This window comes from Nerophis lumbriciformis, linkage group LG36 (genome assembly GCF_033978685.3).
Source record: "Nerophis lumbriciformis linkage group LG36, RoL_Nlum_v2.1, whole genome shotgun sequence".
In the NCBI taxonomy this organism is placed as follows: domain Eukaryota; kingdom Metazoa; phylum Chordata; class Actinopteri; order Syngnathiformes; family Syngnathidae; genus Nerophis; species Nerophis lumbriciformis.
This window is the reverse complement of record NC_084583.2, coordinates 12,810,713-12,828,555: the sequence shown is the minus strand read 5'-3', so window position 1 is coordinate 12,828,555 and position 17,843 is coordinate 12,810,713. Positions and strand designations below refer to the sequence as shown.

The following is a 17,843-nucleotide window of genomic DNA, read 5'->3' as shown; positions in this document are numbered from 1 at the left end:
TTATCCCTTTCGGGGTCACAAGGGGTGCTGGAGCCTATCTCAGCTACAATCGGGCAGAAGGCGGGATACACCCTGAATAAGTCGCCACCTCATCACAGAGCCAACAAAGATAGACAGACAACATTCACACTCACATTCACACACTAGGGCCCATTTAGTGTTGCCAATCAACCTATCCCCAGGTGCATGTCTTTGGAACCCACGCAGTCACGGGGAGAACATGCAAACTCCACACAGAAAGATCCCGAACGCAGGATCGAACCTAGGACCCTTGTATTGTGAGGCAGACGCACTAGCAACTACATCTATTTACTGTAAAATACACAACTAACACCTGGATATGCATCAAGTTAACTGCAAGACACTGAGTGAATCTTTGTATGAGAAAATATGACCAACATACATGATGTCATAGGTCTAATCAGTCTAGGTTTGTGGTGATGTTTGTTTTAATCTCATCTCCAAACTATACCTTGCTAAGGACTATACGTTGCACCTCATCTCCTGTTATTACTTTACCAAAGCATTGTTCAACCCATCCTTCTGTACTGTTCCACGTGTTTTTTCACCATGCTTTCTGTAACCAACCGGACCAAACTCACACGCATTACAAACATAGCAGCTAAAATCATCGGCCTACCCACACCCAACATTTCAGACTTAAACCACAGGTCCATCACCCGACTGGCAAAAACAATAGTCCAGGATATCACTCACCCACTACACCAAGACATCATCCCACTACCATCAAGGCGCAGGTACAGAACTATCAAATTCCGGAGGGCCCGCCTCAGGAAAAGCCTTATCCCTGCAGCTATAGCCGCCCTTAACAGCAGGCCCGGCCGACCTGTCTGACAAGCCTGTAAATGTGTGTTGGTCATGTATGATGTCTTTTTGTTATTTATTTTATTTATTTATTTTTTATTTTTTTGTGATGTGTAATGTCTAGTGTTTAAATGTACGGCAGTGACAATGAATTTCCCCAAGGGGACCAAGAAATCTAAATCTAAATCTAAAATCTAATCTAATATACAATGCTAATACCAGACCAGATATATTTATGTATTTAAAACAAAACAGTGTTCTGTATTTCAACAAACAAACATTGATTTGTAATAAGGCTTTGAAGTAAGGAATAATGTACAACTGTTCTTGGAATTAATTGTATCTGCATCTACAGGGACACTTGTTCAGTGCGATTGGTTGTAAAAAGTGCAGTAACTATGTTAAATGACCAAATAAGTACTCAAGCTATATAAAGTATTGTTTCGTGTTTCTTCTATGTGTTTTACTTGTAAAAAATAGATGCAAGACACTAACTATAGGACTATCACAAATTACAACTCATTTTAGCAAACTAATCGCACTGTGAGATTCAAGAACTCCTTCATTCCGCACTCCATCCAGCTGTATAATCTCACTCGCCATACAGCAATAGATGATATCTGCCTATTACCTGACACCTTCTGTGTCAGCTACTTCTCTTTGGTTTTAATGTCTATTTTCTATTTTCTGGTGGATCTACTCTCTATTTTATGCTGCTGCTGTCACATATATTGTACTATTGTACATGGTAATTGTTATATATTGTATATATGTTATAGACTTAATATAATATATCTGTATGTATAATATACTGTACACATATTATGTATATATATGTATATATGTTATATTTTATATCACTATATTTAGTCTATTTATACCTGCATTGTCCTTTCCATCCTTACACTTTCCATCATTGTAACTGAGCTACTGTGTTGAACAATGTCCCTTATGGATCATTAAAGTGTGTCTAAGTCTAAGTCTAAGTCTAATAGGTCAAGATATACTGAACATATTGTATCTTACAGAAATAAGTTACTTCAGACTGTAAACCTTCAAGCAACATGACAAGCAGTAGTGAATAGACATCAAAGTTCAGACAGTTATCAGATACAAAAGAGAACAAAATGGTGAAATAACTCACCAAAGTTGACATCTGTGAAAAGTTTCCTGACATCTGCTTGGTCACATGTGGTGTATCAGCATCAGCTCCATCCACACTCACTAAACTTTGACTCATGGCTTGCATATTCTTCATGTCACTTTTTCTGGAGTCGGTGGTCCTGCACACCTCGTAATTGTACACGTGTTGGAGAGTCCCTGTCCCCAAAGTGTCTGAGTAACGTGGTGGATAATATGGAATGACAGGGAGGTTGGAGTGGTACAGGACGCGAGACTGTCTCCACCTGTACACTTTGACTGATATGATGAGCAGCAAGCAGGTGATGAAGAGGAAGGAGACCACAGCCAAAGCCAAGACTAAGTAAAAAGTCAGCTTGTCATTGTACTCCTTGTCGTGCATGCTAAAGTCAGTGAACTCTGACAGCACTTCAGGGAAGCTGTCCGCCAGCGCCACGTTAACAATGACTGTAGCTGAACGAGAGGGCTGCCCGTTGTCCTCCACTAGAACACTCAGTCTTTGTTTGACGGCATCTTTATCAGTGACTTGGCGGACAGTTCTTATTTCTCCATTGTGTAGGCCCACTTCAAACAGCGCCCTGTCTGTGGCTTTGTGCACTTTATAGGAGAGCCAGGCGTTCTGTCCAGAGTCCACATCAACAGCCACCACTTTAGTCACCAGATAGCCCACATCTGCTGAACGAGGCACCATTTCAGCCAGCACCGAGCCGCCCGTCTGGACCGGGTACAGGACCTGGGGGGTGTTGTCGTTCTGGTCCTGGATCAGGATATGAACTGTGGCTACAGAACTTAAAGGAGGGGATCCGGCATCACGGGCGGTAACGTTAAAGTCAAATGATTTAATTTGTTCGTAATCAAAAGATCGTACTGCGTGGATGACACCGTTCTCTGAGTTGACTGAGACAAAAGAAGACACAGCTACTCCATTAACTTCTTTCTCCTCCAGGAAGTAAGACACTCGAGCGTTCTGGCCCCAGTCTGCATCACTAGCACTGACAGTAAACACAGAAAAACCAGGAGAGTTGTTCTCTGGAACATTCTTACTGTATTCTGACTGATGGAATTTGGGCGGGCTGTCATTCACGTCAGATATTTTAACGTTGATGGTTTTACTACTAGACAGAGGAGGAGAGCCTTGGTCAGACACTGTTATGGTAACATTATATTCAGAAACACTTTCTCTGTCTAAGAAGTTTTCTGTCACTATGGTGAAGTATTCTGTTAACGAAGACTCAATTTTGAAAGGCACGTCAGAATTAATGGAGCACTTGACAACACCGTTGCTCTCAGAGTCTTCATCATTCGCGTTAAAAACAGCTACAGTTGTACCTGGGGGAGAATCCTCAGGTATGGACTGAGAAAATGACATAAGTTCTATTGTAGGAACATTGTCATTCTCATCAATTATGTTAACAATGACTTTACATGTATCAGTAAATCCTCCGTGATCACTAGCTTGAATCTTTAACTCGTGTGAGATAGACTTTTCAAAATCTAATTTACCTTTGATTTTTATTTCTCCTGTTTTAAAATTTACATGAAAAAGTTTTTGTGCCTCCTTGCTGACCTGAGGGGTGGAATAAGTGACGTCACCATTGAGGCCCGCATCAGCGTCACTTGCACTAACAGTAGTAATTAACGTTCCTTCAGGTGAATTTTCTCGAACATCTACCTTATAAACAGGCTGGCTGCACACAGGTGCGTTATCGTTGGCATCCAGCACAGTGATTTGAATTCTCACCGTCCCTGATCTATGTGGCTCACCGCCATCTGAAGCAATCAACATGAGAATGTGAGTCTCCTCTTCCTCTCTGTCCAAAGGCTTCTGTAAAACCATTTCGATCACTTTCATTCCGTTTTTTTCACTCTGAACTTCTAATTTGAAATTATCTGAAGGTTTAAGAATGTATTTCTGAATATCATTATTACTGACGTCAGGGTCGTCTGCATTAGCAAGAGAGAAACGGGTGCCCACTGCAGCATATTCTGCTATTTTTAAATTAATTTCATCTTGGGGGAAAGAGGGACTGTTATCATTAATATCTATAACTTCCACTGTTACACGATGAAGCTGGATTGGATTTTCTAAAATGATGTCAAAACTGAAGCTGCAGGGCGTCGTCTTTCCACAAAGCTCTTCTCGGTCGATGCGCTCTTTAATAACAAGTGTGCCTTTGTCTCGCTTTAAATCAACATACTGCCGGCCTCCTTTTGCAATAATACGAGCTTTACCTGCTACTAGTCTGGCCACATCCAAGCCCAAATCTCTGGCAATGTTTCCAACAAAAGAGCCTTCTGCCTGCTCCTCCGGTATGGAATAGCGAGCCTGTCCACTCACTGAGCTCAGCTCGCAGAGACAAAGAATGACAAACAGTGCGCGCCATCGGCCTCTGACTGCGTTTATCCACATATAATCCATCCTCAAGTTGAAAAAAAAAACGGTGGTAATAATCCTTCAGAGTGAACACAAACACTTCTTTAACAAAAACAACGAAATAAACAAGAGGATCCACAAGAAAGATTTCTCTTCAAATGGCGAGCAGACCGTCGTCTCTGCAAGCAATGTAGCTCTAAAAGGAGACCAATAGGACCACAGCACTGAATATTGTCACTCTTTATTCAATGACGTATCAACAGCGGCCCTCAGAGCATTTTCACAGTAATACACCTTCATATTTATAGACGGTCAAATGTATTTAATACAGACGTTAAAATTATTACTGATGCATTATGCTCGTAAAAATAAACATTTAAAATTATCAATAAAACAAAATATGTATTGTATCATTGCACATTACACGCATATTTTATCATGGTCATAATTTGACTATTATTTTGAAACTACGAACATGCCGGTATGTTGGGAAAAAGGTTTTATTCAGCGAGAAAAAAAAAAAAAAAAAGCAAAGCTTTAAAAACAAAAATACATTTACTTCAGAAATAAAGCATAATTAGTATACAAGTATATATTAAAAAAAATATATATATTAGTTTTGATTTCTGACATGCATTAATAGACACTTTTTCTGGTGAGTTATTTAGCTGTTTGTTTAAAGTTAAATCAACATCTCAGAAATAGTATAACAAAAATTTGTAAAACATTATATAATTTGTTCTAATTATTCATTGTCAAATTCCTTATATTTTATATTCTAGACAGTATTTTAATTTTGGTGTATGATTTAGTTACACATGGATAGTTGTTGATTTGCCTCTATATTTGGGATTCGAGTTCAATTACTTTTAGTCACTAAGGATTCAGCACCATGGACAGCAGTGAGTATTAGTACACCATTAATTACTGCGAGAGAATTGCGAAAATAACACATAACAAAGAAACAAGAAAACAATAATTATTCAACATTAAACAGTTAAATGTGACACCAATGAACACATGCAATCATTAGGCTGGACAACAAACACATAATAAAATAACCCTACAGTGAGTGTTAATGTAATGTTGGTAACGTGAGGTGTTTATTTATTTATTTTATTTTTACTTTACAGTGTGTGCGTACATGCATGTATGCGTGCGTGCGTGTGTGTGTGTGTGTGTGTGTGTCTGTGAGTGTGTTTGTTTAAATAATCATCAGATTAATACTTACTCATAAGACGTTTAAGACCAGGAGATGTTTACCTGGCGTGCATTAATTCAATGGTTGTTCAGAAGAGGCGATACCAAATAACTATTTAATTAATATCTTGAGTGGAAATGTTTTTAATAACATAAAACGGCGTTAGTTTAATTAATTTACCTTAAAGTTTATTTGTAGTTATGTAAGTCACTTTTATGATAAAGTAAACTATTGATAATGTGTATTATACACAGTGATATTGTTGTTGTTGTTTTTGACAATATTTGTTTTGGGTAAGGCACTCCATAATTGTCATCAGAGTCTTGAGAATGTCTGTGTATCAAAAGAGGCAATGAATAAATTGTTAATGACAAATATTTGTGTTCTCACTATAAATCTAAAAAACATTTTGTCATATTTGAATAAAAACGTTGTGAAGAAAGCAAAGGAAATATTCACTGAGCACAATGATATCAAGTGAGATTATTTATATGGTGCTGAAACTATTGAGTTGTTTTGTGGAAGCAACTTTGTAGAACTAAACTCCAGCAACTACCTCCAGACACACTAGCAACATTAAACAACACAACTACTAATATGTATAATAAAATAATAAATGCAAAACTCCTGCACCACTTGAACAACCACACCAACAACTGACTGACAAATGTTAGAACTAAGTAAATATAATATATCAATCTACTCAATGATCTAGATATAAACACTGCATGACACATACTTTGATTCACGCAGCATCAATATTATCGTGCATAAACAATCTGTTTTAATGGCCCACATTGAGGCGAGACACTAATTTATATTTTGTATGAAAATTGATGAACTTATGTCAACATGTCAAAGTTCAAATCAGTACACAGACGATACATTCATGTACTACCAAGAGTTTCCATTTGACTTTCCAACTATGTGAAACAAAATATATATTTATATATTTTACAAAGTAAAAGAGAAAGATAAATATGATGGACTATACATTTGAAAGTTGTCCAGCTTGGAAAATCAACAGCATGTAAAATATGAAGTTGGAAATATTGTACCTCATATACTAACTATAAGATCAGAGTTAGGTAAAATGTCAACTTTCCAGAGCAGTGGTGAGAATGAATGAAACCTATTAAAGTTTTCGGACACAAAAATAGAGAACGAGTGGAGAAACATGTGACAAGATAAGAACAATAAAGACAAAAAAGTTTTCATTACTTAAAATGATGCAAAGCCAGACCATGTGGCAAAATAATGGAAATGTATGATTCCAGTATGCTGGCAGTGAAATAAATATACACATACTGGAAGACCTAACTAACCTAAAATATCTGTAACTTTTTGGCAGTTTATAACAGGTGAGGATCAACTCATATTTAAACAAGAGGTGCTTTGATTAAATGTGAAATGCAGTTTAAAACACTGAAGCTAAAACAAACATCCAGCCATAATGCTTGGCATGGTTCTTTCTAAAATGATCAAAACATTTCCAACATAACAGGAGGAGTCTAATAAGGTCATGTAAAAGTGATCTGGCAAGTATGTAGACCTTATGTTGTTAAACATTTGTGGAGGAAGCAGGACTTTCAAAATGCTAAGTGACAATATTGTAACCTTCTGATGGCAGTGTAAACTTTAAAACACAACAAGAGAGAAAGCGTGGCACAAAAAAATATAACTCACCAAAGTTGACATCTGTGAAAAGTTTCCTGACATCTGCTTGGTCACATGTGGTGTATCAGCATCAGCTCCATCCACACTCACTAAACTTTGACTCATGGCTTGCAAATTCTTCATGTCACTTTTTCTGGAGTCGGTGGTCCTGCACACCTCGTAATTGTACACGTGTTGGAGAGTCCCTGTCCCCAAAGTGTCTGAGTAACGTGGTGGATAATATGGAATGACAGGGAGGTTGGAGTGGTACAGGACGCGAGACTGTCTCCACCTGTACACTTTGACTGATATGATGAGCAGCAAGCAGGTGATGAAGAGGAAGGAGACCACAGCCAAAGCCAAGACTAAGTAAAAAGTCAGCTTGTCATTGTACTCCTTGTCGTGCATGCTAAAGTCAGTGAACTCTGACAGCACTTCAGGGAAGCTGTCCGCCACCGCCACGTTAACAATGACTGTAGCTGAACGAGAGGGCTGCCCGTTGTCCTCCACTAGAACACTCAGTCTTTGTTTGACGGCATCTTTATCAGTGACTTGGCGGACAGTTCTTATTTCTCCATTGTGTAGGCCCACTTCAAACAGCGCCCTGTCTGTGGCTTTGTGCACTTTATAGGAGAGCCAGGCGTTCTGTCCAGAGTCCACATCCACAGCCACCACTTTAGTCACCAGATAGCCCACATCTGCTGAACGAGGCACCATTTCAGCCAGCACCGAGCCGCCCATCTGGACCGGGTACAGGACCTGAGGTGCATTGTCGTTCTGGTCCTGGATCAGGATGCGAACTGTGGCTACAGAACTCAGAGGAGGTGATCCAGCATCGCGAGCGGTAACGTTAAAGTCAAATGATTTAATTTGTTCATAATCAAAAGATCGGACTGCGTGGATGACACCGTTCTCTGAGTTGACTGAGACAAAAGAAGACACAGCTACTCCATTAACTTCTTTCTCCTCCAGGAAGTAAGACACTCGGGCGTTCTGGCCCCAGTCTGCATCACTAGCACTGACAGTAAACACAGAAAAACCAGGAGAGTTGTTCTCTGGTACATTCTTACTGTATTCTGACTGATGGAATTTGGGCGGGCTGTCATTCACGTCAGATATTTTAACGTTGATGTTTTTACTACTAGACAGAGGAGGAGAGCCTTGGTCAGACACTGTTATGGTAACATTATATTCAGAAACACTTTCTCTGTCTAAGAAGTTTTCGGTCACTATGGTGTAATAACCTGTTAATGAAGACTCAATTTTGAAAGGGACATCAGAATTAATGGAGCACTTGACAACACCGTTGCTATCAGAGTCTTCATCATTCACGTTAAAAACAGCTACAGTTGTACCTGGGGGAGAATCCTCAGGTATGGACTGTGAAAATGACATTAATTTAATTGTAGGGACATTGTCATTCTCATCAATTATGTTAACAATAACTTTACATGTATCAGTAAATCCTCCATGATCACTTGCATGGACGTTTAACTCATAAATCTTTGATTTCTCAAAATCTAAATTGCCAGTAAGTTGAATTTCTCCTGTTTTAACATTTACATTAAATATCTGCTCCGCCTCTCTGTTGGCACGAGTTGAGTATGCAACGTCACCATTGAGGCCTGAATCAGCATCATTTGCACTCACGGTAGTAATTAACGTTCCTTCAGGTGAATTTTCTCGAACATCTACCTTATAAACAGGCTGGCTGCACACAGGTGCGTTATCGTTGGCATCCAGCACAGTGATTTGAATTCTCACCGTCCCTGATCTATGTGGCTCACCGCCATCTGAAGCAATCAACATGAGAGTGTGAGTCTCCTCTTTCTCTCTATCTAAAGGTTTCTCTAATACTATTTCTATAACCCTTCTTCTGTTTTGCTGGCTTTGTATTTCTAATTTAAAATGATCTGATGGTTTAAGAATGTATTTCTGAATATCATTATTACCAACATCAGTGTCAACTGCATTGTCAAGAGAGAAACGGGTTCCCACTGCAGCATTTTCAACAATTTTCAAATTGATTTCATGTTGTGGAAAAGAAGGACTATTATCATTAATATCTATAACTTCCACTGTTACACGATGAAGCTGGATTGGATTTTCTAAAATGATGTCAAAACTGAAGCTGCAGGGCGTCGTCTTTCCACAAAGCTCTTCTCGGTCGATGCGCTCTTTAATAACAAGTGTGCCTTTGTCTCGCTTTAAATCAACATACTGCCGATCTTCCTTGGTGATAATACGAGCTTTACCTGCTACTAGTCTGGCCACATCCAAGCCCAAATCTCTGGCAATGTTTCCAACAAAAGAGCCTTCTGCCTGCTCCTCCGGTATGGAATAGCGAGCCTGTCCACTCACTGAGCTCAGCTCGCAGAGACAAAGAATGACAAACAGTGCGCGCCATCGGCCTCTGACTGCGTTTATCCACATACAATCCATCCTCAAGTTGAAAAAAAACGGTGGTAATAATCCTTCAGAGTGAACACAAACACTCTTTAAACAAAAACAACGAAATAAACAAGAGGATCCACAAGAAAGATTTCTCTTCAAATGGCGAGCAGACCGTCGTCTTCGCAAGCAATGCAGCTCTAAAAGGAGACCAATAGGACCACAGCACTGAATATTGTCACTCTTTATTCAATGACGTATCAACAGCGGCCCTCAGAGCATTTTCACAGTAATACACCTTCATATTTATAGACGGTCAAATTTATTTAATACAGACGTTAAAATTATTACTGATGCATTAATGCTCGTAAAAATAAACAACTAAAATTATCAATAAAACGAAATATTTATTGTATCATTGCACATTACACGCATATTTTATCATGTTCATATTTGGACTATTATTTTGAAACTACGAACATGCCGGCATGTTGGGAAAAAGGTTTTAATCAGAAAGAAAAAAAAAAAAAAAAACCAAAGCTTTTTAAAAATTATACATTAACTTCAGAAATAAAGCTTGATTATAAAACAAGTATATATTAAAAAATATATTTATATTAGTTTTAATTTCTTACATGCATTAATAGACACTTTTTCTGGTGAGTGATTTAGCTGTTTGTTTATAGTTAAATCAACATCTCAGACATAGTATAACAGAAATTGGTAAAACATTATATAATTTGTTCTAATTATTCACTGCCAAATTCCTTATATTTTATATTCTAAACAGTATTTTAATTTTGGTGTATGATTTAGTTACACATGGATAGTTGTTGATTTGCCTCTATATTTGGGATTCGAGTTCAATTACTTTTAGTCACTAAGGATTCAGCACCATGGACAGCAGTGAGTATTAGTGCAACATTAATTACTGCGAGAGAATTGCGAAAATAACACATAACAAAGAAACAAGAAAACATTATATATTCAACATGAAACAGTTAAATGTGAGACCAATAAACACATGCAATCATTAGGCTGGACAACAAACACATAATAAAATAACCCTACAGTGAGTGTTAATGTTGGTAACGTGAGGTGTTTATTTATTTATTTTATTTTTACTTTACAGTGTGTGCGTGCATGCACGTTAGTGTGTGCGTGTGTGTGTGTCTGTGTGTGTGTTTGTTCAAATAATCATCAGATTAATACTTACTCATAAGGCGTTTAAGACCAGGAGATGTTTACCTGGCGTGCATTAATTCAATGGTGGTTCAGAGGAGGCGATACCAAATAACTATTTAATTAATATCTTGAGTGGACATTTTTTTTAATAACATAAAACGGCGTTAGTTTAATTAATTTACCTTAAAGTTTATTTGTAGTAATGTAAGTCACTTTTATGATCAAGTAAACTATTGATAATGTGTATTATACACAGTGATATTGTTGTTGTTGTTTTTGACAATATTTGTTTTGGGTAAGGCACTCCATAATTGTCATCAGAGTCTTGAGAATGTCTGTGTATCAAAAGAGGCAATGAATAAATTGTTAATGACAAATATTTGTGTTCTCACTATAAATTTAAACGACATTTTGGCATTTTTGAATAAAAAGGTTGTGAAAAAAGCAAATGACATGTTCACTGAGCACAATGATGTCAAGTGAGATTATTTCTATGGTGCTGAAACTATTGAGTTGTTTTGTGGAATCAACTTTGTAGAACTAAACTCCAGCAACTACCTCCAGACACACTAGCAAAATTAAACAACAAATCTACTAATATTTATAATAAAATAATACATGCAAAACTCCTGCACTACTTGAACAACCACACCAAAAACTGACTGACAAATGTTAGAACTAAGTAAATATAATATATCAATCTACTCAATGATCTAGATATAAACACTGCATGACACATACTTTGATTCACGCAGCATCAATATTATCTCGCATAAACAATCTGTTTTAATGGCCCACATTGAGGCGAGACACTAATTTATATTTTGTATGAAAATTGATGAACTTATGTCAACATGTCAAAGTTCAAATCAGTACACAGACGATACATTCATGTACTACCAAGAGTTTCCATTTGACTTTCCAACTATGTGAAATAAAATAAATATTTATATATTTTACAAAGTAAAAGAGAAAGATAAATATGATGGACGATACATTTGAAAGTTGTCCAGCTTGGAAAATCAACAGCATCAAAAATATGAAGTTGGAAATATTGTACCTCATATACTAACTATAAGATCAGAGTTAGGTAAAATACCAACTTTCCAGAGCAGTAGTGAGAATGAATGAAACCTATTAAAGTTTTCGGACACAAAAATAGAGAACGAGTGGAGACACATGTGACAAAATATGAACAATACAAGACAAAAAAAGTCTTCATTACTTAAAATGATGCAAAGCCAGACCATGTGGTAAAGTAATGGAAATGTATGATTCCAGTATGCTGGCAGTGAAATAAATATACACATGGAAGACCTAACTAACCTAAAATATCTGTAACCTTTTGGCTGTTTATAACAGGTGAGGATCAACTCATATTTAAACAAGAGGTGCTTTGATTAAATGTGACATGCAGTTCAAAACACTGAAGCTAAAACAAACATCCAGCCATAATGCTAGGCATGGTTCTTTCTAAAATGATCAAAAAAATGTCCAACATAACAGGAGGAGTCTAATAAAGTCATGTAAGAGTGATCTGGCAAGTATGTAGACCTTATGTTGTTAAACATTTGTGGAGGAAGCAGAAGTTTCAAAATGTTAAGAAACAATATTGTAACCTTCTGACAGCAGTGTCAACTTTAAAGCACAACAAAAGAGAAAGCATGGTAAAAAAAAAATAACTCACCAAAGTTGACATCTGTGAAAAGTTTCCTGACATCTGCTTGGTCACATGTGGTGTATCAGCATCAGCTCCATCCACACTCACTAAACTTTGACTCATGGCTTGCATATTCTTCATGTCACTTTTTCTGGAGTCGGTGGTCCTGCACACCTCGTAATTGTACACGTGTTGGAGAGTCCCTGTCCCCAAAGTGTCTGAGTAACGTGGTGGATAATATGGAATGACAGGGAGGTTGGAGTGGTACAGGACACGAGACTGTCTCCACCTGTACACTTTGACTGATATGATGAGAAGCAAGCAGGTGATGAAGAGGAAGGAGACCACAGCCAAAGCCAAGACTAAGTAAAAAGTCAGCTTGTCATTGTACTCCTTGTCGTGCATGCTAAAGTCAGTGAACTCTGACAGCACTTCAGGGAAGCTGTCCGCCACCGCCACGTTAACAATGACTGTAGCTGAACGAGAGGGCTGCCCGTTGTCCTCCACTAGAACACTCAGTCTTTGTTTGACGGCATCTTTATCAGTGACTTGGCGGACAGTTCTTATTTCTCCATTGTGTAGGCCCACTTCAAACAGCGCCCTGTCTGTGGCTTTGTGCACTTTATAGGAGAGCCAGGCGTTCTGTCCAGAGTCCACATCAACAGCCACCACTTTAGTCACCAGATAGCCCACATCTGCTGAACGAGGCACCATTTCAGCCAGCACCGAGCCGCCCGTCTGGACCGGGTACAGGACCTGGGGGGCGTTGTCGTTTTGGTCCTGGATCTGTATATGAACTGTGGCTACAGAACTTAAAGGAGGGGATCCGGCATCACGGGCGGTAACGTTAAAGTCAAATGCTTTAATTTGTTCGTAATCAAAAGATCGGACTGCGTGGATGACACCGTTCTCTGCGTTGACTGAGACAAAAGAAGACACAGCTACTCCATTAACTTCTTTCTCCTCCAAGAAGTAAGACACTCGGGCGTTCTGGCCCCAGTCTGCATCACTAGCACTGACAGTAAACACAGAAAAACCAGGAGAGTTGTTCTCTGGAACATTCTTACTGTATTCTGACCGATGGAATTTGGGCGGGCTGTCATTAACATCAGATATTTTAACGTTGATGGTTTTACTACTAGACAGAGGAGGAGAGCCTTGGTCAGACACTGTTATGGTAACATTATATTCAGAAACACTTTCCCTGTCTAAAAAGTTGTCGGTCACTATGGTGTAATAACCTGTTAATGAAGACTCAATTTTGAAAGGGACATCAGAATTAATGGAGCACTTGACAACACCGTTGCTATCAGAGTCTTCATCATTCACGTTAAAAACAGCTACAGTTGTACCTGGGGGAGAATCCTCAGGTATGGACTGAGAAAATGACATAAGTTCTATTGTAGGAACATTGTCATTCTCATCAATTACGTTAACAATAACTTTACATGTATCTGCATAGCCTCCATGATCACTTGCATGGACATTTAATTCATAAATCTTTGATTTCTCAAAATCTAAATTGCCAGTAAGTTGAATTTCTCCTGTTTTAACATTTACATTAAATATCTGCTCCGCCTCTCTGTTGGCACGAGTTGAGTACGTAACGTCACCATTGAGGCCTGAATCAGCATCATTTGCACTCACGGTAGTAATTAACTTTCCTTCAGGTGAATTTTCTCGAACATCTACCTTATAAACAGGCTGGCTGCACACAGGTGCGTTATCGTTGGCATCCAGCACAGTGATTTGAATTCTCACCGTCCCTGATCTATGTGGCTCACCGCCATCTGAAGCAATCAACATGAGAATGTGAGTCTCCTCTTCCTCTCTGTCCAAAGGTTTCTGTAATACTATTTCTATAACCCTTCTTCTGTTTTGCTGGCTTTGTATTTCTAATTTAAAATTATCAGAAGGTTTCAGTGTGTATTTTTGAATATCATTAAAACCAACATCAGTGTCATCTGCATTCTCGAGAGAGAAACGGGTGCCAACTGCAATATTTTCAATCATTTTCAAATTAATGTCATGTTGGGGGAATGAAGGACTATTATCATTAATATCTATAACTTCCACTGTTACACGATGAAGCTGGATTGGATTTTCTAAAATGATGTCAAAACTGAAGCTGCAGGGCGTCGTCTTTCCACAAAGCTCTTCTCGGTCGATGCGCTCTTTAATAACAAGTGTGCCTTTGTCTCGCTTTAAATCAACATACTGCCGGCCTCCTTTTGCAATAATACGAGCTTTACCTGCTACTAGTCTGGCCACATCCAAGCCCAAATCTCTGGCAATGTTTCCAACAAAAGAGCCTTCTGCCTGCTCCTCCGGTATGGAATAGCGAGCCTGTCCACTCACTGAGCTCAGCTCGCAGAGACAAAGAATGACAAACAGTGCGCGCCATCGGCCTCTGACTGCGTTTATCCACATATAATCCATCCTCAAGTTGAAAAAAAAACCGGTGGTAATAATCCTTCGGAGTGAACACAAACACTCTTTAAACAAAAACAACGAAATAAACAAGAGGATCCACAAGAAAGATTTCTCTTCAAATGGCGAGCAGACCGTCGTCTTCGCAAGCAATGCAGCTCTAAAAGGAGACCAATAGGACCACAGCACTGAAAATGGTCAATCTTTATTCAATGACGTATCAACAGCGGCCCTCAGAGCATTTTCACAGTAATACACCTTCATATTTATAGACGGTCAAATGTATTTAATACAGACGTTAAAATTATTACTGATGCATTAATGCTCGTAAAAATAAACAACTAAAAGTATCAATACAACGAAATATGTATTGTATCATTGCACATTACATGCATATTTTATCATTGTCGTATTTGGACTATTATTTTGAAACTACGAACATGGCATGTTGGGTAAGGTTTTAATCAGCGAGAAAAAAAAATCTAAACTTTTTTAAAATTATACATTAACTTCAGAAATAAAGCATGTTTATTATACAAGTATAAATAAAAAAAATATATATATTAGTTTTAATTTCTTACATGCATTAATAGACACTTTTTCTGGTGAGTTATTTAGCTGTTTGTTTATAGTTAAATCAACATCTCAGAAATAGTATAACAAAAATTTGTAAAACATTATATAATTTGTTCTAATTATTCATTGTCAAATTCCTTTTATTTTATATTCTAGACATTATTTTAATTTTGGTGTATGATTTAGTTACACATTGATAGTTATTGATTTGCCTCTATATTTGGGATTTGAGTTCAATTATTTTTAGTCACTAAGGATTCAGCACCATGGACAGCAGTGAGTATTAGTGCAACATTAATTACTGCGAGAGAATTGCGAAAATAACACACAACAAAGAAACAAGAAAACATTATATATTCAACATTAAACAGTTAAATGTGACACCAATAAACACATGCAATCATTAGGCTGGACAACAAACACATAATACAATAACCCTACAGTGAGTGTTAATGTAATGTTGGTAACGTGAGGTGTTTATTTATTTATTTTATTTTTACTTTACAGTGTGTGCGTACATGCATGTATGCGTGCGTCCGTGTGTGTGTGTGTGTGTGTGTGTGTGTGTGTCTGTGAGTGTGTTTGTTTAAATAATCATCAGATTAATACTTACTCATAAGACGTTTAAGACCAGGAGATGTTTACCTGGCGTGCATTAATTCAATGGTTGTTCAGAAGAGGCGATACCAAATAACTATTTAATTAATATCTTGAGTGGAGATTTTTTTTAATAACATAAAACCGCGTTAGTTTAATTAATTTACCTTAAAGTTTATTTGTAGTAATGTAAGTCACTTTTATGATAAAGTAAACTATTGATAATGTGTATTATACACAGTGATATTGTTGTTGTTGTTTTTGAGAATATTTGTTTTGGGTAAGGCACTCCATAATTGTCATCAGAGTCTTGAGAATGTCTGTGTATCAAAAGAGGCAATGAATAAATTGTTAATCACAAATATTTGTGTTCTCAATATAAATCAAATTTTTTTTTGGCATATTTGAATAAAAACATTGTGAAGAAAGCAAAGGAAATGTTCACTGAGCACAATGATGTCAAGTGAGATTATTTCTATGGTGCTGAAACTATTGAGTTGTTTTGTGGAATCAACTTTGTAGAACTAAACTCCAGCAACTACCTCCAGACAAACCAGCAACATTAAACAACACAACTACTAATAATTATACTAAAATAATACATGCAAATCTCCTGCACCACTTGAACAACCACACCAACAACTGACTGACAAATGTTAGAACTATGGTAAATATAATATATCAATCTACTCAATGATCTAGATATAAACACTGCATGACACATACTTTGATTCACGCAGCATCAATATTATCTTGCATAAACAATCTGTTTTAATGGCCCACATTGAGGCGAGACACTAATTTATATTTTGTATGAAAATTGATGAACTTGTGTCAACATGCCAAAGTTCAAATCAGTACACAGGTGGTACATTCATGTACTACCAAGAGTTTCCATTTGACTTTCCAACTATGTGAAACAAAATATATATTTATATATTTTACAAAGTAAAAGAGAAAGATAAATATGATGGACTATACATTTGAAAGTTGTCCAGCTTGGAAAATCAACAGCATGTAAAATATGAAGTTGGAAATATTGTACCTCATAACTATAAGATCAGAGTTAGGTAAAATACCAACTTTCCAGAGCAGTGGTGAGAATGAATGAAACCTATTAAAGTTTTCGGACACAAAAATAGAGAACGAGTGGAGAAACATGTGACAAGATAAGAACAATAAAGACAAAAAAGTCTTCATTACTTAAAATTATGCAAAGCCGGACCATGTGGCAAAGTAATGGAACTGTATGATTCCAGTATCCTGGCAGTGACATAAATATACACATACTGGAAGACCTAACTAACCTAAAATATCTGTAACCTTTTGGCTGTTTATAACAGGTGAGGATCAACTCATATTTAAACAAGAGGTGCTTTGATTAAATGTGAAATGCAGTTTAAAACAATGAAGCTTAAACAAACATCCAGCCATAATGCTAGGCATGGTTCTTTCTAAAATGATCAAGAAAATGTCCAACATAACAAAATGAGTCTAATAAGGTCATGTAAGAGTGATCTGGCAAGTATGTAGACCTTATGTTGTTAAACATTTGTGGAGGAAGCAGGACTTTCAAAATGCTAAGTGACAATATTGTAACCTTCTGGCGACAGTGTAAACTTTAAAACACAACAAGAGAGAAAGCATGGTAAAAAAAAACTCACCAAAGTTGACATTTGTGAAAAGTTTCCTGACATCTGCTTGGTCACATGTGGTGTATCAGCATCAGCTCCATCCACACTCACTAAACTTTGACTCATGGCTTGCATATTCTTCATGTCACTTTTTCTGGAGTCGGTGGTCCTGCA

At 37.4% G+C, this 17,843-nt stretch overlaps 3 protein-coding genes across 3 annotated transcripts; all 3 read right to left on the bottom strand.

Moving 5' to 3' along the window:
• Positions 1–1,860: 1,860 nt before the first annotated feature.
• On the bottom strand, positions 1,861–4,509 carry LOC133583030 (protocadherin beta-16-like). Its single transcript, XM_072912407.1, has 2 exons — positions 1,970–4,509; positions 1,861–1,878 (listed from the first exon to the last, which is right to left on the bottom strand). Exons 1-2 carry the CDS (start codon positions 4,382–4,384, stop codon positions 1,861–1,863), a joined length of 2,433 nt encoding a protein of 810 aa, XP_072768508.1. The 5' UTR covers positions 4,385–4,509.
• Positions 4,494–10,088, bottom strand: LOC133576789 (protocadherin beta-16-like). Its single transcript, XM_072912406.1, has 2 exons — positions 7,227–10,088; positions 4,494–4,535 (listed from the first exon to the last, which is right to left on the bottom strand). The coding sequence occupies exons 1-2, from the start codon at positions 9,636–9,638 to the stop codon at positions 4,494–4,496; spliced, it is 2,454 nt and encodes an 817-aa protein (XP_072768507.1). The 5' UTR covers positions 9,639–10,088.
• Positions 9,746–15,025, bottom strand: LOC133576790 (protocadherin beta-16-like). The gene is made up of 2 exons (XM_072912405.1): positions 12,460–15,025; positions 9,746–9,787 (listed from the first exon to the last, which is right to left on the bottom strand). The coding sequence occupies exons 1-2, from the start codon at positions 14,869–14,871 to the stop codon at positions 9,746–9,748; spliced, it is 2,454 nt and encodes an 817-aa protein (XP_072768506.1). The 5' UTR covers positions 14,872–15,025.
• Between the last annotated feature and the right edge of the window lie 2,818 nt (positions 15,026–17,843).

What these genes read in the sequence shown, in the direction of transcription:
- LOC133583030 (XM_072912407.1), bottom strand. Translation starts at nt 4,384, where the DNA reads ATGGATTATATGTGGATAAACGCAGTCAGAGGCCGATGGCGCGCACTG.
- LOC133576789 (XM_072912406.1), bottom strand. Translation starts at nt 9,638, where the DNA reads ATGGATTGTATGTGGATAAACGCAGTCAGAGGCCGATGGCGCGCACTG. An exon ending in TTTCACAGATGTCAACTTTG is followed by an intron (nt 4,536 to 7,226) that starts GTGAGTTATATT and finishes GTCTCCTTTTAG; the next exon opens with AGCTACATTGCTTGCAGAGA.
- LOC133576790 (XM_072912405.1), bottom strand. Translation starts at nt 14,871, where the DNA reads ATGGATTATATGTGGATAAACGCAGTCAGAGGCCGATGGCGCGCACTG. An exon ending in TTTCACAGATGTCAACTTTG is followed by an intron (nt 9,788 to 12,459) that starts GTGAGTTATTTT and finishes GTCTCCTTTTAG; the next exon opens with AGCTGCATTGCTTGCGAAGA.